At 35.2% G+C, this 25,798-nt stretch overlaps 2 protein-coding genes across 7 annotated transcripts in view; both read left to right on the forward strand.

The window, feature by feature from the left end:
- LOC138709027 (protein croquemort-like) overlaps positions 1-7,608 on the forward strand; it is a 192,683-nt gene extending 185,075 nt beyond the window's left edge. For 5 of the 6 annotated variants that reach the window (XM_069839495.1, XM_069839496.1, XM_069839494.1 and 2 more), the window contains exon 9: positions 375-7,608. In XM_069839495.1, the coding sequence (XP_069695596.1) occupies positions 375-546 (172 nt within the window). In that variant the 3' untranslated portion in view covers positions 547-7,608. The remainder of the gene's footprint in view (positions 1-374) is intronic. The other variant, XM_069839497.1, reaches the window with a different exon arrangement.
- Positions 7,609-11,594: 3,986 nt separating this feature from the next.
- Positions 11,595-25,798, forward strand: part of LOC138709026 (protein croquemort-like) — a 152,673-nt gene continuing 138,469 nt past the window's right edge. Inside the window, exon 1 of the mRNA XM_069839490.1 lies at positions 11,595-11,627. The gene's annotated coding sequence lies outside the window, so the exon portion shown is untranslated. The remainder of the gene's footprint in view (positions 11,628-25,798) is intronic.

A 25,798-nucleotide genomic window follows, 5' to 3' on the forward strand; every position in this document is an offset into this window, starting at 1 on the left:
CCTTTAAACACTGGCGTATTCATGGTCCGAGATTTCGTTCCAACGTGGATTCGAATCACATTTGGACCGATTACCTAGTTGAATTTTTTCTAAGCTCTTTCCACAGAAAATCTAATCTCACCAAATACAAACCGCGTCCAAAAACCGACGTAAAATGTATCCTACGCATGTAGTTTCCATTCTTTGCTCTCTTCTCAGGCAGAAATAGAGACTTCTATCTCAGAACCGAACTGTAACTTGGAATCAAAGTGATTTTTTATATAAGTAGAGTGAGATCTTCAATCCGTCCCAAAAGGGACATATTATAAAACCCTATGTATGTACTGTTGGTGTAAAGTATGGAAACTTACGAGCACGTTTGTTTATTGTTTTAGGGAAACACCGATATATAAATCACAGCGAGATTTGTTCACTCTGGACGGTATTCGTTCTCTGGTGACTCCAGGGAAGCAGCACGTAGTATTGTCGCCAGAAGAAAGCAGTCTGATCAATACGACGCTGGCCAACCCTGTGAAGTCTGGAATTGACGAGGAGAAACTCTCTTAATAACTTCTTGAAATATAGACTATTACAGCGATATTGAACTTCGCTGTTTTCTTACTGAACTTACATTTACACCAAAATGCGAGTGTACATTTCTATTACATTATGATTTTTAAAGAATTTTGAGAATATATAATGTGAGTACATGATGGTGTAGATGAAAATTGTATATTTTTGTGTAGTGTGAAGTGCATTTCAGTGACTAAAATCTTGAGAACTCACTATATTACACATGAATAACATATGAATGAAACAGTATAATCATGACACTTAGAAATCAGCCATGATATCATACATGCAAGATTATAGAATAGCTCGAAATAAAGATGGTGATGATTATGATCATGATTAGGAAGAGGAAAAGGAGGAAAAACAGAAGAAAAGAACAAATTCTGTCAGAGGAAAAGGGCGGAAATGGTAAAGAAAAAGAGGAGAAAAGGAAGAGACTTGCAACGTTACAGAAGTTCCTGTTTTTGTTATATTTTTTTCAGTACCGGTATACGTTTTTCCTGCGTCTCAACACTTACTGAACCAAAGCTAAGAGGATATGGGAGCTCTCTCTCTCTCTCTCTCTCTCTCTCTCTCTCTCTCTCTCTCTCTCTCTCTCTCTCTCGAACCATCACATAGTTTTATGGCAGCAACGTGGAGAATGTCGTAATTTCTAGGCAATTGTGAGCATAGCAAGTACAACGTTCCGTTATCATGTAAACTATCTGAAATCGTTCATCTCTTCGTGGTTATAATGTCCAAATGTTGCTGATACTTCACAGGATCTGAGGTAAACAATTGACACACCAGCTTGTTGAAAATGCATATTGTGATTATTGTTTTAATGTTCAATATTTTGTGAATAATTCGTTTTGTTTAATTAGCATCAAATATAATTTATTGACTCTAATTAAATGAACTCTTTTCACCAAACTTTACACTACGAGTTTACTATTGAATCAGTTTTTCTGTTTTATGTTGAGCAATTTTAAAAACAGAAGAACTCACAAGCAAACATTCTGATAGTGGCAGATAAAAAAAAGTTATCTTTTGACCACTCGAACACAATTACGAGGACTGTAAATAAATAAGTTTCCAAGAAAGAAAGAGAACACAATTTCAGTGGCGATTCCTCCATGAAGGATATGAGGATGATCCTACAGTTTAATTTCGTGCTTCTGAGGATAGAAAACATTTTAATTACAGATTTTGGTTTTCAGTGCGTCCCGACGTAATAATTTCCTTTAAGCTTCTACTTTCTGCCGTGAGTTGTCACCACTGCACAGCGCAGAAATAATTTATTGAGGAACCATCCAAATATCTTACAGAAAAAGGTTTTTTCTAGCTGTGAAGTTAGGGGACAGGAGAGAGTGCGGTGAGAGGGGTATGGCTTGAGTTTAACCGTGTTTGAGGATATGACCACATATCCTAATACTACGACCCTTCTTTCTGGGTGATGGAGACCCTGTCAGAGACTACATTAAGTATTTTCAAGTACCCTTATAGCCTCCTTAAATGCAGTTCATTGGTCATTTTAAAATAATAGAATAAACGAAATAATAAATAATTTTAAATGATATAGTATAAAAATGAATAAAAAACAAAATTACATAAAGATAAATAAAACAAGCTATAATAAATACAAGAATTAACAGGACTTTCAGATGACAGGACAGCCGAAAGAATATCTGAAGTTGTATTTGATCATTTAAAAGAATTTAACTGTAGCAAGAAATGAATTGCACAAACGTACGACGGAGCATCGGTAAATATCGGGCAGTACAATGGCTTAGGAGTCATCTTTGCATCTAAAAAGGGGAAGAGAATCGAACTTCACTAAAATAAATTGCCAGTTCCAGAATGACGAGTCAGAAACATAGGCCTACTTGTATTGATTTTGCATGCTCTTTTATTATTATTATTATTATTATTATTATTATTATTATTATTACTACTATTATTATTACTGATATTATATTATTATTAATATTAGTTTCTGTCTTGGTCATCAGTCGTCAATCTCATCTCTTACATACAAAAAATATCACGAGTCGTCACTGGACCAGTAGCGGCTGGTGGTCAAAATAATAAGTGTGCTACAATCTCTATATCGGCCTACTGTAGAGGCCTACACTCATATGTATTTATCTTCATTTGAGTCTCACCTAGTGATGAAATATGAAGCCCATACGACTTTATTTCGTACTGCAGAACTTGTCATTTGGTGTTAAACCCCTCCATCTTGGACATCATACACTTTTCTATTGACAGTATTGCAAGAGCAGTGAGACGATCCTGGGACATAGTGTTCCTTAAAAACGTTTTTATGCGTTTCAAGCAAGAAAAACACCTTTCTCGTTCAGCAGTGGTCATTGGTGTTGTAACCAAAATATTTAACAACATCGTTACTCCACAGAATGGATCCTGTAAATTGTTGGAGACTATGTATTGTGACAATTGAACAGCCATCTATATATCGGAAGTCAGGTCTTCCGTATAGAAATCCAAGTTGTATCTGGAACACTCTTTTGTTCAATATAGTATAGCTGTTGACAGCAACTTTAACTGGTAGATGGCACCAGCAGTCGGACACTTTAATTAGCAAATATATTGTAAATAGTTCGAGTTCCTCCACAAACAAATATTCTTTCGTTACGCTTTACTTTTGCAATCTCCAATCTGTGTAGTGCTGAAGTTAACTACAGCACTTTCCCGCTTAAAAATAGCCAATCAGAGCAGTGATTTCAGCTTCGCACATGCGCATAACTGTCTACATTTTCATGTGGAGTTTTGAGTAGCACAACGAACCCCCTGAGGCACCGAAGAGCGAAGACTAAATACAACTGTATATAACGCGTCATGAACATAAGCACGGGAATGGTCAAATGACAGATCAAATACTATGGTATTACAAATACATTATTTGAGCAAAAATTATCATTGTGCTGTAGCACTGTAGCACATAAGGACGGGCCGCCCCTGAGCTGCACAATTTCATTGGAAAAAAAAAAAAAATACATATTGGAACAGATACAACAAATTTTGAGCTATTTTTCCACATATTCTCCACTACATACCATGGTATCGACAGAGAGGTGCAGGTGGCTGTCACACATTGGTTCCGACCCCTGACGGCAGGACACAGGGCTATGAAAGTTGATCCCACGGTATGACAATTGTCTCAATTCCGGTGGGGAAAATATCTCAATAATTGCTGTATCTGTTTCAATAAATCTGTCCATGAAATTGTGTTCTTTTCTGTAAACGGCCTCAGGAAAACTTAATTTTTGCAGCCCTGGTAATTGCGTTCGAGTAGCCAAAATTGGTAATAGCACTTGTTTTGACATTGTTAACATGTTGGAAGAAAAAAAATAACTTTTTTATCTGCCCTCATGAGAATGTTTGCTTGTCAGTCCAAATATATGTCAAAGAAAAATGCAACACAAGTTTCTACTGTCCAAATTTCACGAGAAGATACCTGCGAGGGGGGGTATGGTTCTTGCGGGGTGAGAGGAGAAGTTCAACTAGTAACTCAGCTCTTCTGAAGGAACAGGTGGATGGAGATGGTGTCATTGGCCGGCTGGGACAAACAAGGCTTAGTCATTGGCCGGCCGGTTCCATGTTGGGGAGTTGGTTGTAAGAAAAGGGGAAAAACTCACGTTCCTTGCTCGGATCTCCTCCTGAAGTGCGGACTGTAGGTGTATCTCTGAGAGAATGTCAAATGTAACGCTGTAGCAGTTATCATCAACAACGGACATCACACAGTTAGCCGTCAGAGCAAAATGGAAATGCGAAGGCCACGTCGCAAGACTCTGGAACAACAGATGAACTAAAAGACTACCATGCGGGACTTACGTGACAAACGGCTTCAGGACAGACCTCGTCGCAGATGGACGGACTTCTTCAAGGAGTGAGCAGGCCAACAGTGGTTCCGAGTAGCAAGAGGAAGAAGTGAATAGAAACACCTCGAGAGTCATCTGAACAGTGTGTGAGAAATAAAATTGTACAAAGACAATCAGACAATATCGTGAACTAGAAACATACTACAAATAAAGTTCAGTACAAAATCAAGTACAACTTCTAACACGGTTTAGTTCAGGTTTAGTTCACCGCGTCAGAAAAGCCAGAGCTTTCCCTCTAAGAGGAGGGCTTTGCCCTTCACGGGACACAATAAGCTATCTCTGTCTCTATCTAATTTGAATTTTGCAGCACAACTCTTACAGAGTGAAAGAGAACACATTACATTCCTCCTTAGATATTACTCCTAGATGTATGACGGACAAAAATTGTAACTTTCTTTTTTTCCTTTGAGGACAGTTACGTTTTATGTATACTTATATCAAGTTTCTATAATTATTAGGGTGACCAGATTCACATCGATAAAAAAGAGGACACAAAGCTTCAAAAAGGAGGACATTGTTAAAAAAAGAGGACAGAAAATATGTAGCTTACTTTGATTTAGACTTAGGCATGTATTATACTATCAATTACGTCAATATACAGTACAGATTTAGGCTTATATCGTACTTAAAAGTATGTTAATATCTACTTTATTACAAAATAATCATGATAAAAATAATAATGGTTTTATAGTTAGCTACATATGAAAGTCAAGGGAACTATAATTATTAAAGAGGACAAAAAATATTTATTTATATTTAGACTTAGGCCTATATTGTATTTAAAATTATGTCAATATAAATTTTATTATAGCATACTTATGATAAAACTTAATAATATAAAATGATTTTACAGTCACCTACATATGAGCGTATTCCAAATCTCAGCGCTGAGCAATCTGATGGCATCACGGTGTTCTGAATTTCAACGATGACGTCACTGATGCTCCACCGGTGTCGCACCGGTTCCATCAGCTTGCAGAAGTGGTGTCAGTCTCCATCAGTGAATCTGATTGGTTCTTGTATAGGGCGGGAATTAGCACAGACGAATGACCTTGTGCACTGTTGTGTCATGGCGGTGTACTCTGCTTTGGTTCTGCCGTGTTGTTTGTAATGAGCACAACGTAAAAACAATATATTAATGGCTTATGAGCGAACATGTCAACGGACCAGTTATTACTATCAGTTGAAAAAATAAATTGTTTATGCTCTCTTTTCTTTGAACGAGATGACAGTACGGAAATTTCGAAAATCTTGCTAGTGTAGCACAGACAACAACTTGTATAGCCGCCATGATAGCCATCGAACCTTCCAGCAGTTTTGTTCCTATTTCGCTGAAGCGTGACGTCATTTTTGGCCACCGGTGAGATTCGGAATACGCTGTATGAAACCCAAGGGAACTATAGTCTAATTATTGTCAAAAGGAGGAGCAAAGAGAGTTATGAACGTTGGCAAAGAGTATATTCCGTCGATGCTGCTGCCACCTACTGGGAAATTGCTTGAAAAAAGGCGTCAAATCAGATACAGTGAAATCTCTCATTTACGGACATCGAAGGGACGTAACAATCTGTCCGCATCTGGGAGGTGTCCTTTATTGGGAGGGAGGCTCCCCAATCTAACAGTAAATTTATAATATGCATTATGTATCCCTTCACGCTTTAAATGAAATGTATTACTGTAGTTTAATTCTAAATGCAGTATACTACTGTAAATTCTTTGCAACTTTGAACTACAGTAGATAAGACCGAAAAAGGAAAATACAGTACTGTACCATGCAATTTTATTCTAGGACTACAGTTATGCAGTATTGTAATTTACAGTTTTCAACTTAACCTTTACGTTCAGGTGCCATGTCTCTCGAAACAAAACAATAGATTGAAGTAAAGAGAAAAATCCTACTAATCCTATCATGTGTCGAATACAATTTCATGATCGCAGAAACTTTGGACCAATCAGACAGGTTATAAATTTTATGATTCTCTTTATCCACCCGCTTCCAGCTAACAAGGGGTAGCCGGCTGGGCTAGTGGTAGCCTATGAGACCCTTATTGTCTTCTTTCATGTTAAGGAATTTAGTTCTCAAAACTAAATTTTCCATTTTTGTAACAATTAGATCTTGAAAACCAAGTTCTGTCCGCAGTTAGGAGGTAAAGGAAGCTTTAGGACTGTGAAACAGCTGTCCGTGTCCGTGTCTGAGAGTGTCCGTAAACGAGAGTTTAATTATCATTATTTCTATATTATTTCAGTTGGGACATAAAAATTTGTCCGTATATGAGGAGTGTCCGTATCTTGGGGGTGTCCGTAAGGAGAGGTTTCACTGTAGTTTCAAAATATCAGGCTTACAAGTTACGATTTTTTAAGAAATCCGCCCGCACCCCGGACAAAAGCCTAAAAGGAGGACATGTCCGGATAAAAGAGAACGTCTGGTCACCCTATTAATTATCAATCTTAATGACTTAGGAATGAAAATATACAAAAAAAAACAAGTTACATAGTATAACTGTTTTAAATATATTTATATAACATTTGTTATGAATTTATTACAAATACGAACGTTTTCGCCCCCTTTTTTGGGGCATCATCAGACGGTACATAACAATATCAAATGTGATATGTTGTGAAAAAATGTGTGCACAAATGCAATGAAGACTGGATATGATACTTTCAATCATGTTAAAATTATTGTGTTATATAACAACCATTGCCTTGTAAAAGTGTCGACAGAACATGATAAATTAAAATAAGTTAAAATCCTTAATATTGTATTGGTGTGAACATAGTTGTTTTACAAATACCATAAATTATGGGTTTTAATGTCTGTAAACGCGAAGCTAATCTATCATATTATTGAATGTGAAGTCCAACTTTCAAACATGATCAAATGTTGATATTATTGTAAAAAGATTGGATGTTGATGCTACTTGACTGGCAATCTCGTAAAACCTCCATATGCTCGATTTTGAGATCTGTAACAGATATATGTGTTGTGAAAGTGAACGTTTCTAAAAAATCCTGTATGACGTATTTTTATGTACTTACATAATAATGATGATGACTGTGATATGTTGTTGACTCGCGTGTGTGTGTTCGGCTGACATTATTAAGAAAAAGAAGTACATTTTATGTTAAAATTTTAGTCTCGGATTAAATTAAAATAAATTATTTAAAAATATGCTAATTTACTTATATTAAAATATTGTGTTATCTAATTTCAGTCTACAACTTATCAAACTTTACAAATAATACAAATTAATTTTCTGTCATGTCATGTTGCAACACTAAAACAGGAGCCCACTAATATGATAGTGATACGACAAAAACACTGATCCAACACGAACTATGATAGCAACATGACAGCAAAGTGACCTGGTACTCACTGGACTGATTTAGTCATACAACATGTCGTCGGAGGATGAGGACGTTCTCAATCTAGTTAATTTAGCTAATATCAAATTACAGTGACAGAAAACATAGGAGACGATTCTGGGTGCATCCTTTTTGGCATGCTAATTTAGAACAACGCGGTGCTTTTAATCTGTTTAAAGAATTAAATATATACCCAGAAAGATTAAAAATATTCTACAGAATGAGTAGAGAAACATTTAATCTGATGGTACAGAAAGTTGGATCTGAAATTTATAAAAAGAACACTAACTTCAGGCTGAAGAACGCCTTCTGATAACTATCAAGTAAATAGGCCTATATGTTTATACATAAGATAAATAATAATTGTTCGTTTCTCGTCCACATCAAAGTAAACATGTGTTTACAATATGTTTATAGGGTAGAGGGGCCAATTACCGGACAGGTCCTATTTACGGACACTCCTACCATTTTGTGCGTATACAGAATCCTTTATATATTCCTTTAGCTAGTCAATGGAAAGCAGTAATATACTAGAGCTGATTACGACACATGGGAGTGAGATTGTGTGTGAAATCCGAGCTCCAGATAGCGGAAAGTGAGCAAAGGTTATTAGGATATTTCGGCCTGTTATAATATTGAGCGGTAAATTATTCTGTGTAAATAAGATAAAATGATTTTGCAATAGGTTTATTATGTTTTCAATCCGAAAGATAGATGTAGTATCAAAAGACATGGCAAATTTTTAATAATTTGAATAAAGGCTATATTGAAATTAGGATCGTCTCTCATTTTAACCCTTGTATTACTAACTCACAACTGATACAACAAAAAGTGGAGCATGCAGCACTGTGAGCGACACAACACAACACAACACAACACAGATAGCGTCGAGTTGTTGTCTGATCAGATGAGTGGGCTTCCGTTCATTTCATATTATGGGTTATATAAGAACATACACGTTAGCAACAAGCAAAGCATCAAGCTGTCGCTTGTCTTTCCAGTGGGCGCTCTGCCTAACATTGGAACCAATAAAAATATTAATATTGAAGAACGAAATGTCACACATCCACCGTAAGCGGCCGAGCAACCGAAGTCAACAGAATATTGCGACAGCTGGAATGTCGGTTCAACATTTATGTACTTACAGCCGGAGCCATCTTGTGAGGGTGACGTAAGGTTTTTGAGCTGAAGGTTCAATACATGAAAGAAATTGGCGGTAACTTGCATTAAATAGGTTCAACATATACAATAATTTACAATATAATTGTCCTATGAACACCGATTTGATTCCTGATACGAAATTCTAGATTTAGCACTCTTCAATGTGTATGTCAGTTGTCTTGTGTTTCATTCTTATTGCAGTAAACCGTTGCATTGTACCATGCTAACCACACTATCAGCTTCGCTTCTTGAGAATACCTAATGTTGCTTAAGAATCTGAACTACAGTATGTGCTATGGCAGAAAGTCTTAACTTATAAAAATATGTTATTATTATTATTATTATTATTATTATTATTATTATTATTATTATTATTATTATTATTAAAAATAAAATTATTAATATTAACATGCTAAGGAAGAGCGAGTAGCGAGTATTGGGTTAACACAATAATAATAATAATAACAATAATAATAATAATAATAATAATAATAATAAAGAAATGATAATAAAATTATTTGCAAGTTTGTAGTTTAATTGCATTTGGAGACCGAGAAAGAGATGTAGAATTTTTATTGTGACTATTTCACTTTTACTACCTCATACTACTTTTGACCAATAAAACGGTACGGAACGACGTGTTCCAACTAATCATGGCTGCTTATCCTACAATTTTATCACTTCCCAAGCATTTGTTTTTATCACCTCCCTAGCATTTGTTTGTTTGCAAATATTGTACTTCCAATAATTATACCTTTTATAATGATTCATGCTTATTTCATCATCTTTAATTAAAACTCTTCTATCATTGATCTTGTTTATATTATTTATGTTATGTAATAACTTCTGCTGTATGAGATTATGGATAGTCACGTATCAGATATTGTTTCATATATTTTGATAATTGAAAGGAAATGCAAATGTTTTGATAAAAATGAAATTGAATCATCAAAGCCTCTTGACTAGTAATCGTTCATAGAGGTCAATAAGATTGTATAGTTGGCACAATTGGCAACAAGAGAACAGGTAATCATAGTGCACGACTGCCATCTAGCGGGATATTCGTAACGAAGAGCTGGTTCAATAATACATTTTCAAAACAGTTTAGTATTTTTCTACATCAATTATTATGTTATTGTATTAGAGAACTTTATTTTTTCTAATCTCGATATACTTCCTTCTAATCGTGTAACAGTCAATTAAATTCCACTCGAGTTTTGATTTTCTCTAGAAAAATCGAAACCTCTAGTGAGATTACTATAGACTCTTACACTTTTACTACGTCATTCTACTTTTCACTAATAAAACTGTACGGAACACCGGTTCCAACCAATCGTGGCTGCTTATGCTACAATTTTATCATCTATCCAGCATTTGTTTTTTATCAGCTCCCTAGCATTTGTTTTTTTGTTTGTCAACATTGTACTTTCAATAATTGCACCTTTTAAAATGATCCATGTTTATTTCATCATCCTTGATTAAAACTTTTCTGTCATTTATCTTGTTTATATTATTTAGGTTACGTTATAACTTCTGCTGTATGAGATTATGGATGTCACGTATCAGATATTGTTTCATATATATTGATAATTGAAATGGAACGCAAATGGTTTAATAAAAGTAAAACTGAATCAACAAAACCTTCTTGACTAATAATCGTCCATAGAGTTCAATGAAGATTGTCTAGTTGGCACAACTGATAACAACAGAACAGCGAATCATAACATACTACTGCCATCTAGCGGGATATTCGTAATGACGAGATGATACAATAATACATTTTCAAGACAGTTTAGTATTTTAATAAGTCAATTATTATGTTAGAATACTTTATTTCTTCTAATCTCTACATAATGTCTTCTAATCGTGTAACAGTCTATTAAATTCCACTCGAGTTTTGATCTTCTCTAGAAAAATCAAAACATCGAGTGAGATTAGGCCTATTGTAGACAAAGATTGTGACTTCATTCCTTTAATCGAAATGCGTAAGCTAACATTGTTTATGACAGATTCATATATTATACAGAGTCCGACAGTTCTTTCTGATGAATTTCAACATGCTATTCTAAAATGAGCGTAAGATTTAGAAATATCAATATAACACACCCTCGGGCTAGCGTCTCTTACCCGCGGATATCTTTTTTTTAGAAAGAAATAAACGCGCATCTAGTTAATACAAGTTCTGAAATAAAGAATTTGGTTTTTGGTCGTAAAACATAGTCTTTAAATGATCATAATTTATTAATTTAGCTGTGCTATTCGCTGACTATTTTGATGCTCGGCAACTCTTTGGATAATGAAACAGGTCAGGAACTTTGATATGCTGATTTTAATATTAACATATAGGCCTACTGTACTTATAGATAGGGTGCGAATTAATTGTTTTCTCCAAGGGCGACATGAGAATTAAAAAAATCAACCTATTTATTATCCTTTCATTATTCTTGCCCATGCAGTTTTCTCCGCTCGGTAAAATGATCACAATATCGCAATATATTTCTATTTCCGGGAATTCTCCCGCCAATTCTCCTTCGATTGGTATTAACCACGTGCTTATGCAACGCTCTCTAGGGAGCAAATATATTGAGGGTTGTAAAGTGACCTCGGTTTAGTCGTTCGAGTCAAACAGGGGGGAGAGGACGTAGCAGTTGCGTGGACCTGTGTTGAAAGGTAGGTCGTAAGCGTGTTTATATTTTCGAACTTGATACAATTGAGATATGTATTGCAGAAGTTTTGTGTTCTTATTTAATGTCTGTACCTTAAAAATTAGAAATTAATGCGTACAAACTTGTGAGGGTCTAGTGACATGTTTGAAATAAGAGCAGATGCTTGCTTGAATGTGGAGAATTTCCGGCTATGAAAAGATTGACCTTGAACGAAGAAGATCATATTATATACTGAATACACACAATAATTATTATCGTAAATTTCAATCTCCTGAAACTTTATAGTTCTCAATGTAAACAGCACATATTCTCGAATTATTTAAGCACAATAGGCCTTATTTCCATTTTTATAATAATAATAATAATAATAATAATAATAATAATAATAATAATAATAATGGTTTATTTTAACTGGCAGAGTTAAGGCCATTCGGCCTTCTCTTCCACTGAACCAGTATGATAGAAAATTACTACAATGCTATGAATATACAGTAACATAATACAATACAATACAATTCAAAGCAATGCAATACTACAATACAAGACAATATAATACATAATTAATATAATACAATGTCAATTCTTTTCATCTTCACAACACCAATTAAATAATTATGTAATAATAATAATAATAATAATAATAATAATAGTAATAATAATAATAATAGTAATAATAATAATAATAATAATAATGATAGTCATACCTAAATTAAATTAAATTATTAAACTCGATCACGATTATAACTTCAATTTGACTGCGCCCGTAAGAAATCGTTTAGCCTTTTCTTGAAATTGGTTATTGTCTGGCAGCCCCTATTCTCCTAAAGTAGAGAATTCCATTCACGGGGGACTGACACAGTAAAAGAGGATGAATAGTGGGATGTTCTATGGGCAGGAATTGCTAGGATTTGGCTCTCCTGTGACCTGGTGTTTAGATTGTGATTGGAGGATAAGTAGTTAAACCGGGAACGAAGATAATTTGGAGTAGAAGTGTGGAGAACTCGAAACAGAAGAGAGAGCGAATGAAGTGTTCTACGGTTACTAAGTTGCAACTAGGATAAAGATTTGAACGAGGGTGTAATGTGGTGAAATTTGTGAGCATTACCGATGAATCTGACACACATATTGTGCACACGCTGCAGCTTTTTCGAAAGGTCAGTTGTCAAGTCTGTAAGTATTACGTCACAATAGTCAAACAGTGGTAGTACGAGGGTTTGCACTAAAGTCTGTTTTAATTCTGGCGGGAGGAAGTTTCTGAATGGGTTAAGAGAGTGCCTATAAAATTGAAAACCAAGGCATAGTGGACATACAACAAATGCGAGTATGTGAATAGGACGGGATTTGTTACGATCGTTCTGGAGTGATCAGCGATTGTAATTGTGACTTTAGCAACCTAAATACTGTAGTTAGTCTTTTAATGGTATCTTTTTGCCCATAAAACTTGTATAATTTCAATGGTGACACGAAAGAACTAAGATTTTGAAGTTGGTCAACCCTCCCCCCATTTTTTAAGACCAATGAGTCGGAGGGTAAGCGTCTGCCCTTTATACTAAGACTAAAGAAGTACACTACAATATCAAGCTGCACGTGAGCGATAAAATGCAGCTTAATAGTTAAACACAATTTCTTACGGGGAGTTTTATAAATTTTTCAGTAAATGTAACCACTTTTGTTATATTTCCCGTGAATCTCGTAATATAATATTCATTCATAGTGTTTAGCCCAAGGGCAGGTCTTTCACTGCAAACCCAGCTTCTCCAGTCTTTCCTATTTTCTTCCTTCCTCTTTGTCTCATATAATTCATATATCTTAATGTCGTCTATCATCTATGCCTTCTTCTGCCCCGAACTCTTCTCTCGTTAACCATTCTTTCCAGTGCATCCTTCAGAAGGCAGTTTCTTCTCAAATAGTGACCTAAAAATAAAGACGAGTATTTTTTCCTTGACAAAAAGTATAACGAAGATTCATGTAAATAAAGACGAGTGTTTTCCCTGGAACAAAAAGACAGGAACTTCAATTACTTGGGGAATCTTTCGCACTAACTTGCGACTTCGTCTTCCTTGTTGTATTCTCAAGACACGAACCCTCAGCGACTTTCGTGACACATCTTTCCACTTATTTATACAGGGACATAATTTTATTTTTGCTAACATTTTTTATATTAACCTGACTATACCTTTGGATTAACGGTTGAGAACCGGGAACACCGTTTGCTACCCCCTTCCACGAATGGAGTTCGATGATACTGGCGTAAAATACAAACAAATTACTTTACTAGGTATAGGAAGGAAGAAAAGTAGTTCATCCATTTACGTAAAGTAGGAAATATCGCGATTTTGAGTTTGATCATTTTCATTAGGTTTTTGTTTAATCAAAATACAGTACTGTATTAAAAATAAGTGTTTTTACTCAAAAACTGAGCTGTCCATGCTGACGTATTCATTATGCAGTGTATATTATACTGTTTATAGCACATTAGCGTACAATATAGAGAATGAAGTTAAATTGAAAAATAATCATAATATGGATATTTAAACACATTTTTTAAAATGGTGGCCATTCATTTCGATACAGGCTTCAGTTCTTTTGTGCATATTATCGCACTACAGACTATTGTACCTAATTCCAATTATCAGTTTCGTCCCTCGTACCAGTAACTCATGTTGAAATAATTCTGTACCTACTTTATAAAAAAGTACCTTACGTACTGTAAATTCAATCTTCACTTCTGCCCGACCCGCACAGATAAAATTACTCAGACATGCTATCTACTGTCCGTCCAAGTGGTTTTGTCGCAGGATCGTAGAAAGGGGGGAATCAGGTGACAGTTAATTACTTAACGAGGCCCTTTTATTTAAGTTATTTTAAACAGTTGTATAATATTACGTAGACGTCTCATTCCCAACATAAATTAATGTTTTCAGAAAAGAGCTAAGACAGCCCAGCCACTAGCCTTTACAGAGGGCCGAGCAGAAGCGAGTGGGTAAAATCGGGATGCGACGTAGGCAAACGAACAACAGTACCTGTACGAAAATATGATTCAATATTGAAAGCTCTTTCGTTACTGGAAAACGCGAACATATTTCTGGAACGTACTATACTCACTAACTCAGTACTGTTTAGTATGACCGTAAGATGACTTTGGCTGCATATGCGGCCTTGGTTCTGTGTGGAGGACGGTTGGAACTTCATTAGTAGAAGGGGTGGGAGTGAAGTACATTGGAAAACTGAGGTACAATAAAAATTGAAGTAAAAATAAAATGATGCCTCTGTATTAATTTGTCGGGATCATTTTTTTTTAGATTTATTTAGCCGGTCAATATCTACCATAGTAATCGTCACTGTCTTGGAGTCGTCCATTTTACGTAATAGATAACCGAAACCTGATACACAGAGTTCAAGTGCCCAATATTCGTAAAGAGAACAAACTCTCGTGCAATAACTCCCGATACGATGTAAACAACTGGATACGCTAGAACTGACTAGTGACATAGACCGTTGTTTCAACCAATAAATTCACTCGTGTAGAAGCTCCTTTGATACATATATATTGAAAATCAATTTTTGTGACAGCTGTGTAAGACTATACAGAGCATTATTCTATTAAAGACTCAATTTTGAAAAATAGACCGTTATTCGGCCAACACTTCAGTTATAGAGAAGTTAGAGCATCTGATGCTTGGAAAGGAGAAGACGAGCCGTCAATATGTGCAGCGCTTGTAGTCGCAGCGAGTGCGTACACTCCACCTCACCCCGCCTAATCTGTTAGACTAGAGTAGGAGGAATGGAATGGAATGGAATTTACTGGAGGGAGCACTGTGGCCCAACACTGCGATCTGTTACGATCTGTTGCGCTAACCCTCAAGCTAGGCGCATTCCCAAACCCATACCGGCTGACTACATTAAGGTTTCGAGCAGGCAACCCCCTAGTCCAGGCCTGCAGAACCCGTAAGTAGCGGAAATATGACGTCAGCCTCACTCCACTTCTATTGGGGATGATCGACTTCCGCGTAGAGTTGTTTACATTTTCTGCCCGTGCAAGGTCCATCAGTGGCGTCACTGTAATTTTCAAACAGGGTTGTAATAAATTCATTGTACAGGGACATAATTTTATTTTTACTTCAATTTTTATTGTACCTGAGTTTTTGAATGTACTTCACTCCCACCCCTTCTACTAAGAAAGTTCCAACTCCACACAGAACCAAGACCGCAGATAGTAAGCAGTACTGAGTTACTGAGTATAGTACGTTCCAGAAATATGTTCGCGTTTTCCAGTGACGAAAGAGCTTTCAATATTGAATCATATTTTCGCACAGGTACTGTCCGTTTGCCTACATCGCATCCCGATTTCCCCCACCTGCTTCTGCTCGCCCCTCTGTAATAGCTGGGCTGTCTTAGCTCTTTTCTGAAAACATTAATTTCTCTTAGGAATTGGAAGTTTACGTAATATTATACAGCTGTTTAATTTAACTTAAATAAAAGGGCCTCGTTAAGTAATTAACTGTCACGTGATTTCCTTCCTTTCTACAATCCTGCGGCATAACTACTTGGACGGACAGTAGATAGCATGTCTGAGTAATTTTAGATTTTCGGGTCGGGCAGAAGTGAAGATTGAATTTACAGTACGTAGAGTAGGTACAGAATTATTTCAACATGAGTTACTAGTACGAAGGACGAAACTGGCAATTGGAATTAGATGCAATAGTCTATAGTGCGATAATATGCACAAAAGAACTGAAGCCTGTATCGAAATGAACGGCCACCATTTTCAAAATTGTGTTTAAATATTCATATTATGATTATTTTTCAATTTAACTTATTTCTCTATATTGTACGCTAATGTGCTGTAGACAGTATACACTGCATAATGAATACGTTCGCATGGATAACTCATTTCGTGAGTAAAAACACTTATTCTTAATACAGTACTGTACTTTGATTAAAGAAAAACCTAATGAAAATTATCAAACTAAAAATCGCTTTATTTCCTAGTTTACGTAAATGGATGAACTACTTTTCTTCCTTCCTATACCTAGTAGAGTGATTTGTGTTTTACGCCAGTAATTATCATCGAACTCCAGTCTTGGAGGGGGGAGCAAGCGGTGTTTCCGGTTCTCTAAAGGTATAGACAGGTTAATATTAAAAATGTTAGTAAAAATAAAATGATGTCCCTGTATTTATAATACGTTATCTCGTTTCAAGGTTTACAAATATGCTAGATTTCCTGTCGGTAGTTTCTTTGAGATTTCTTTGCACCTAACCTGCTTTTGATTTTCGAAAACTTTCCTCCTATCATCACCTACGGAAAGATAAACTTATAGCATTGAAGTAATGAACCTTGAAAATCACTATTAATTTAAATTCAGAATGAACACAACGAGTGACGTCCTTAATTTAACATTATGTAAGTTAAATAAATAAAATCAATATACAGTTCGTAATAATGAACTTACCCGAAAGTCTGCGCATTCCATAATTCTTAATGTGGGTTTTGTTGAAATGTGATTTAATATTGAAATGACGAGTAGAAATAAATTGGATGGGACACAGTAAACAAGCAATTCTTTCGTCTTCAACAACACAATAATCGTATTCCCATTTACTTTGAAAGTAAGCCCTAGTATTTCTTCACGGATTTAGATTTTTCCATGTTCCAGTTCTCTTTAAACTGTAGTACGCGTACTGTTTATTTATTTATATACGTATTTATTTATATATTTATTAATTTGGCTGGAGTGCGTTACAATGTTGAATGACAGCATTGACACCCGGTCATATAGCTATCACTCACTTATCAACGTACAATTTATTTATCGTCCTATTACCAGTAAAACCAGTTGGAAGACCACTAATGCAAGTTTTGTAAAAACAGGAATTTAAACTTTATCAATGCACAAGAAATCATAATGAATTCTTCAAATAAAGTAATTGCTTTGTTGCCTGCATGCAACATTTCGGACTTATTTCATTTTAGAAGAATACAGAGCACAGAAAGACTGTCGGGGACTGTACTCAACTTATTTTACACAAAAAGCGGACTTAATCGGCTTTACTAGTAATGGGACGATATATACATAGGTAGACCTTCTTACATTATATGCACACATACATTTTAAATTTTATTTTACATGTCTTTTAACTTATTTATTTCCCTCATTCATTTTTATCTTATTTTGTGAATGTATGTTCCTAAGGATTTTATTATCTGTTCATTTGTAATTCTTGATAGCGTATTATGTAGCTGCCGCCGCGAGAACGAATGTTGATGCAGCCGAGCGTAACTAGAACGCCATGACCGCACTGGTAGAAAAGGTGGGTGGGGTAAGAAGGAGTAGTAAGGCAGTGGCTCTGAGGGCTTTTTCAAAGGATCCCCAGTCGGTCTCTTTTGTTGCTAGAAGAACTTAGCCACACGGTCCACCCCGGTCATTAAGGGACGCGTGCGGAAATTTCTAGACGCGCAGTTGTCACGTTTTACATTGACTTCGCCACGTGGGTATGAAACAATCGTATATTTATTTCTATACAACAAATTGTACTTTCATTCAATCAATCACGAATTAATGAATGGTTAATTTTGAGTTACTGTGTGTATAAAGATCCGTTTTAGAATCATTGTACGGTCAACTTCTTCAAACTAATATATTTCATACTTAGACTACATCATCAATAATAATAATAATAATAATAATAATAATAATAATAATAATAATAATAATAATAATAATAATAACACGGAAATAATATTGTCAATTTGTGTTTCGTGTCTAAATTCGCAGCGAAATCTGAAATGTTATGTAATAAAATGTGGCATTTTTCTTCTCTTACCTCTATTCGTCGTCACTCTCTCCTAAAGGAATCACAAATCTCTCTTGGTTACTGTCCCTGTCGTGCTTCATATAATTCCCTTCCGTTTTAATTGCATGTTGAACACAGGAGGACCAATTATGAGGACCAATTGTTGCAGCTCCAACACGCAGAAGTTAACACACTATAGCGGTTTCAGAATAAGAAGGCATATGGCCTAAGCCAATTGAGTGCTAGCAACAGTTCGACGTTGTCACACAGTGCACGGTGCACGAGACGTGGAAGACAGAGGCAACAGATATAAGAACAGAACATATCAGTCTTAGCCCTCTCGCTGAGCGAGCGGGTCAAGGCCTGTTTCTTCATTGTGTGTAATGTTTAAATATAATTACTCTTACTGAAGTAATTCTCATCTCAATTTTTATTACTTCTTCGCTTCATAGATCAGTAGCTCTTGGAGTCACTGACTTGCGAAATAAAGTGACAGATATGTAGAAATTTACTTTGCTAATGTCTGAGAAAGAATGTTTTAATTCTTACTCAGACTTCCTTGTACAGCGACGCTGAATTTATTATTGTTTATTTCTCCAGAGGAAAGATAAGGTACAGTTTGTTTGTAGGGGCAGCCTAAGAATCTAGCGATAACAAAACGAAAACATATCTGTAGATACGTCATTTAGTATTGAAGTTAGAAAGTATTTTATTTTTCCTCCGTTAAATGAAGCCTATATAATTTAATTTAATTCTCTAGCTTATACATACCTAGGGGTCCAGGGTTCTACAGTCTGGTTACGAATCTGGCTATAATGCAACGTAATCATAATGTCTGTTCATATATAATTCAGTACTCATACTGAAACTGTAGATTATTTTATATTTCTTTGTTAAACTAAGTCCAATTTTATTTTATCATCTAATTTTTACATATCTAGAGGTCCAGTGTTCCATATTCTTTCTAAGAATCCGGCTATAAGAATATAAGCATATCTGTTCATATGTAGGCCTAATTCAGTACTCATATTGAAATTGAAGATTACCGTACTTTCTTTTACTTTGTTAAATCAAGTCTATCTAATTTAATTTAATCCTCAAGCTTATACCTACCTAGAAGTCCAGGATTCTGTGTTCTATCACTCTGGCCTGTGGCAATATAAACCTATGAGTGAAGGTAGTTGTACAGAAGCGAATATGAAAACCGTAATCCAATAATATCGTTAATATATTGAAGATAAAATTGTATATTAGAAAAAAAACGTATAGATTGTAATATATATATATATATATATATATATATATATATATATATATATATATATATATATATATATAACGAAAGGTGTTTAAAATAGGAATTGAGTTTTGGAATTATAAAATCTCCTCGTTCCTAGCATGCCTGTATTTATTTTAAAAGTGAAATGTAGTTAATGTGCTTTATTTTATAAAGTTTTCTAATGCTCTTAAGGAAGAATGTTGTTAATGCTCTTCGTATAATTCATGGAAAAAGAGGCAGGAGTGTTTATGTTTACAATATCATCCAAATATCTCATATGTTTATGCAATATTTCGTCTTATACCATGTATAATATTCCAATGAAAAGTGAAAATCGTACCTACGGTTATTATCAGCTTTCTTCTTCTTTCCACATTCTATTATAATGGCACTGCTAACACATAACTACTAATATATTTAAAATATCGTACGATGAAGTAATACACGGTTCTGAAAATTGTACAAATAATTAACACGTTTGTTTTGCGTTATTTTCCAGGAGAGGTAAATTCAAGTATACAACCTATTTTAATTGTCTCTTTGTCCTATCCAAGAATATGAGATAACGTATGCACTTCTAAACCATACGCCTCTGCAGTCAGATTCTTTGTTTGTGAAGAACTGACTCGCATTGCATCATAAGATAGTCCTTTAAAAAATTATATACAAAAATACCATACTCCTCGCTTGTGATTGTAGGACTATCCTTTTGCGTATAACAGATGAAACACCAGAGCCAATTGCAATCCCTTCAAGAAACATTGTTACGGTAAGTTACACATCACACAAGAGAAAACAGTCCACATCTGAATTTGAAAATAAACAGATTCTATCTTCGTTCACAGAGACGGAATTCAGAGCAAAATATGTTCTATGCTGTAGGTTGGATATCTCTGTTTAGTCTTAAAGCGATAACACGCGAACCAGTTGACATACAATTGCCATTCTTGTACTGTTGGATTCAGAATTCGTAGCTCTATCGAATGCCATAGCTTTAAATTCATTCCTAGCCATAAGTATTGTGCGCGCAAGAAAGAAACTAATACGCGACGCTTCAGCGAGACTTCGCGACGATTTAACTAGGCAACACCGCTTCACTGTCACTGGCTAGTCGACATAGACCGGCCTGAACTAGCTCCGCCTTATATGCCTTCTTATTCTGAAAGCGCTTTAGACTCAAGTCGGGATAATATTGTTTTTTCTAACATAAGACTTCAGTTGATGCCAAAGGTCGACCTGGTTGGCGCAGTTGGTATAGCGCTGACCTTCTATGCCCGAGGTTGCGGGTTCGATCCCGGGCTAGGTCGATGGCATTTGTGTGCTTAAATGCGACAGGCTCATGTTAGTAGATTTACTGGCATGTAAAAGAACTCCTGCAGGATAAAATTCCGACACACCGGCGACGCTGATATAACTTCGGCAGTTGTGAGCGTCGTTAAATAAAACATAACATTTAACATTCCCAAAGGATTTAGAACACAGTGGTACGGAGGAAATCGTAACACTTCGTGTCCACGTGAGGCTGCGAGCTCCTCCACTGCATGTTTCTTACTGCATGGCTAATTTGATATCCTTGATGGGTATGGGTTGGGCAGGGTTATAAAGTTAATTATGTCTTTAGAATTGCTGTTCATCTATCATTGCTATCTTGGGGTTGTAAAAAACTAAGTAATGTAGAATATACTCCAGGAAATAATAACAGTAATAATAATAATAATAATAATAATAATAATAATAATAATAATAAAATTACAGAAGACTTTCAAACAACGAACGAAAACACTTGTGAATTGTTTGGACATATTAAGAAAGACTGCAGTTAGTGTTAGCATTCAGGGGAGAATTGGCAACATTTATGTTTGCCTCAGAAAGTGGAAACAGAGATTACCTCATCCCCCGAGTGGACAGAAAAGGTTGGGGGGACCGTCTTACTTCAAAAGACAACCGCTCAGCGTGCTGTAGCCTCTGTCTTTAACTGGGGATCCAAAGAGCGATCCTACTATACAGTTCTGCGGGTTGCCCTAGTCCAGTGATGTCAAAGCAAGCGCATTTTTCTGACATTGACGTCGTGCGCTGGCATCAAGCGCAGGTATGGAATGAGAAACGGTTACGTGTATGAATAAGCAGCCTGTTTGATTTAAAAAACAGTGGTGCACAAACTTCAAACGGAACGTGAAATTTTATGTCGTTATTTTTATATGGCTTCTTTCTGTTTGATATTACGTATATTGTCTGAAAAAAAAGTACTAACACCAATTTCTTAATATTGCAGTTGTGTTTTAAACATTAATAACATACTAAATAGTTAAGAAGAAATATTGACGTAAATTCCATAGTAGTATAATATTATACTGTACTAAGTGAATGAAACATCATTCATAAAGAAAGTTATATCCCAATAAAAGAGATTGAGTATGACATGATAAGCTGGAATTTATATTGATGATGTCTTTAGCATTATAAAAATAATGAATAAACTAATCAAAATAATGCTATAGTACAAAGCAAAGTTATCTAGGTATATGTTTTAACTGTAACTAATATTACATAACAAAACTCTTATCGCAGTATGCTTTTAAGATGATATTGGTGAGCAACTTCCTATCATCTGAATATTAAATTATTTTCTCGAAATCTTCTGAAGCTATAGAACTGACGTTTTTACAACACATGGGCACATATCTTTTGTTTATGATGTAACAGTAGTTGCTTTCTTTTATTAATTTCCTTATAAACATTTTCCATGCGAATATTTTCAAAATTTTCAATACACGATCTTCAGTAATACGTATTACGATTTACGAAAACATCACTTCAGTACCTGTAAGGCTACAAAATAAACATATCTGAAAAATTTCAGCTTTCTATAAAAAATGTTGAGAAAATATTCCTTTTGAATAAAAAAGACTTGTGAAAAATGAGCATTAAACTTAAAACTTACATTCCTATAATGAATGTATACTTTTCAGACAAATCTAAAAATTAACATGGGTACACTTTTAATAAACTTTCTTCCCTTTATCTATTGATTCAGTGCTGGCCATCCCTGTATTTAGCTCGACCAAGCGATAGGCCTATATAATACCTCTTTCGTCTGTCTCTTTCCTTTCCGCTGTAAAGCGCTCAGGCTCTCCTGAGCTCTAAAGCGCGCACTTGCGCCTATGGGCTTCAATTGACATGACTGCCCTAGTCCCTAGGTCAGCCCTCGCAGTGCGTCGCCAGCCAGCGATCGGGGAATGCTATGGAATTGTGACGAAATGGAGAAATGGTGACAGAATGACGTAGATGCCTAATATGGGGAAAAACGGGACAACCCCGAAAAAACCTAACTACGATCTTGTCCGCCACAAGTGTCGCTATGGATTTTCTAATGGAAGATCCCAGCCCTGACGGGGAGGAGACGCTAAGTTCTCTGAAAGAAGTTGTTCCCCTTCGTTGACTTAACCCCTTAGATTTGTACCTGTATGGACATTTAAAGACTTTGGTGTACTCAAGGCCATTCAGAGGTTGGAAACGTTACGTTAGTGATATGAACACTTGTCAGCAAATTCGTGATTTACCAGGAATTCTCGAATGAACGTTGGTTGATTGTGCATTTTACAAATACGCGATTTTATTTTCCTCGTTATACTCCACGCTTTCGTCATATAAAACTAAGAGTCAGTCAGATGATTAATGGTTCTCGCCAAATCACAGGGACAGCAAATGACCGAAAATACCAAGTTTTTATTGTTCTCGGAACTACTCTTAAATTAGTCCTAAAAGTTTTGCAACATTTTTGAAGACCACTGCTTGTCCTGATGACCTTGTGCGATAGAAATAACACGACTATGCGACTTTAGTAATCCATTGTTTATCCTTTGGAGTTATAGGAGTAAACTTTGCCATGGACAGGGTGATTCAAAACCTTGTCATTACGTTGGGTTGTGAGAGGCCTGATGATTTGGAACAGGAAATGAAAATATTATCTGACACAGAATGAACAAAACTATAGCCTAAGATGCTGTGTTTGGTGAATTAATTATTTTGTGTCTGAATTTTGGATTTGTTAGAGTAATGTTGCCTTGTGTAATGTATATTGTATTAGATTATTTCATGCAGAACTTTAACATTTATGTCCTTAGTGACATTTCAGAGTAAAATTTGTTCACATGAAGCAAAAAAGTATGAAGTCAACGTCTAAATACTGGGTTTGAGAATCAAATTCGTATTATTTTTTAAACAAATTTTCAATTATTTCATGAAATAAAAATATTGTTTAGTTAAATCTTTACCAGATTTTGAGAAATCCCATAAGTCAAACATTTTCAAACATGAATATTGAGTCATATTCTATTTAAAAATTTCTTTTGCATACAGAAATATTTATGTTGTTACCAACATTTTCCATTTCAAATATTTCAATTCTTAATTCATGCATTTCTTTTAAACAGCTTTTTGTATTCTCCAAAATTTTGTGTTTTGTAACGTAAAGGGTTTCTAAAAAAATCCGATTCAATTGATGTTGTCAAAAGTGTAGATAAAGCAATTCAAAACAGTCTTCCATATGAAATTCTTGAAGTGACTTGAGCTCATATAGTTGAACCTCGATAATCCGAACGTATTACCGAATGTTTCCGAAAAGCACAGAAAACGAGAGAATAGTGGAAAAGAAGATCCAATGAAGCTCCCTAATCCAAACGAATTGGTAACTCAAACTACCATCGGTCCCAATTAGTTCGGACTATCGAAGTTCTACTGTATTAAGAGAAAAATTGAAGAAGAGAAAAAAAATAGGTTGCCAACCCAAGTTGATGAAATCACGGAAGTGTCGTGTGTTAATTAGCTGAAAGTTGTAAGTGGATACCAGATTAAAAGACAGACTTACGAACGCTTTATATAGGTTTCGTTTTTCTTTAACGTTGAAGTGCTAATGGAATTCTTGTATAATGAACTAGCAAATTTTGGTAGAAATAAACAATTAAGTAAACTCAGTGAATACATTGAACCTGATTGCGATTCTAAGAGTCAGAGATGTGTTTCGGTGAATTATCGCTGACTCGTTTTTAAATATGTTTATTCGTCAGGGTTCACGGGGTGGGGAGATTAGATTGTAATATTTTTGCTACTCCTTTAATATACATGTTGCTCATGTTATGATTAATTTTGTATATATAATCGAAATGTACATTCTGTTCACAAATGTTGAATGATTTCAGTCTTAACGTTATGTTTTATGCACATATTAATTACAGTATTTAACACCTGTTATATCGAAATAGACCTTGTTGAAATTATCTGGTCTCTGGTGATATTTCTGAGTATAGAAACTTCAAAGAACCATTCGTAATTCTGTGTACACTTAAAAACTGATTATAAATTGGAGTTACGCAATAAAGACCAAGCGCCAAAAACCTGTTTCGAGATATTGGCCATTGAAATAAATCTGTTTTCTATCAAACATTTTATGCAAGAAGTATTATAACATTCATACTATTACAAAAAAAATAGCACAAATAGTACTAAAAAGGCTAACCGATTTTTGATAAGAGACCAGCAGTTGAATTAAAATTTCAAAGCAAAATAAATAAATGAATTTAATGCAATAAACGAATTTTTGCTTATAAATAGATGCAAAATTCAGATATCGCATTCTTGACTTTTTCCGAGTTAAATTAGCCTGCCATCAACAGATTTGTGTAAATATATATTTTTTTCAAATTGTCGGTTGATCAATTATTATTTAACTCCTTCCAATTGGAATATCGGATCATAAATAGGCCTACATTAATATTTGCAGATGTTAAGGTGATTTCAACCGGATCAGGAAACTACTTAGCAAATAGCTACTGGTACACAATTGTTGTACAGAGTGTTATTGAACAATCCCAAAATATTTTACTGTGTATAGAGAGATGTTGCTTCTTTAATTGGAGATTCAACAGTAACAGTAACTGACAGTAAAGCATTCCAGTCCCTGATAGTACGATTGAGAAAAGAAAACTTTCCAGTGTCCGTCCTCTGTCTTCTTTCCCTCAATTTATGTGAGTGGTCGTTCCTTGAATAGTAATTTGGCGGCTGCAACCTATTTTTTTATTTCTCTCCAGCCAGGCTCACCTCTG

The sequence above is a fragment of the Periplaneta americana genome, chromosome 11 (assembly GCF_040183065.1).
Source record: "Periplaneta americana isolate PAMFEO1 chromosome 11, P.americana_PAMFEO1_priV1, whole genome shotgun sequence".
NCBI lineage: Eukaryota > Metazoa > Arthropoda > Insecta > Blattodea > Blattidae > Periplaneta > Periplaneta americana.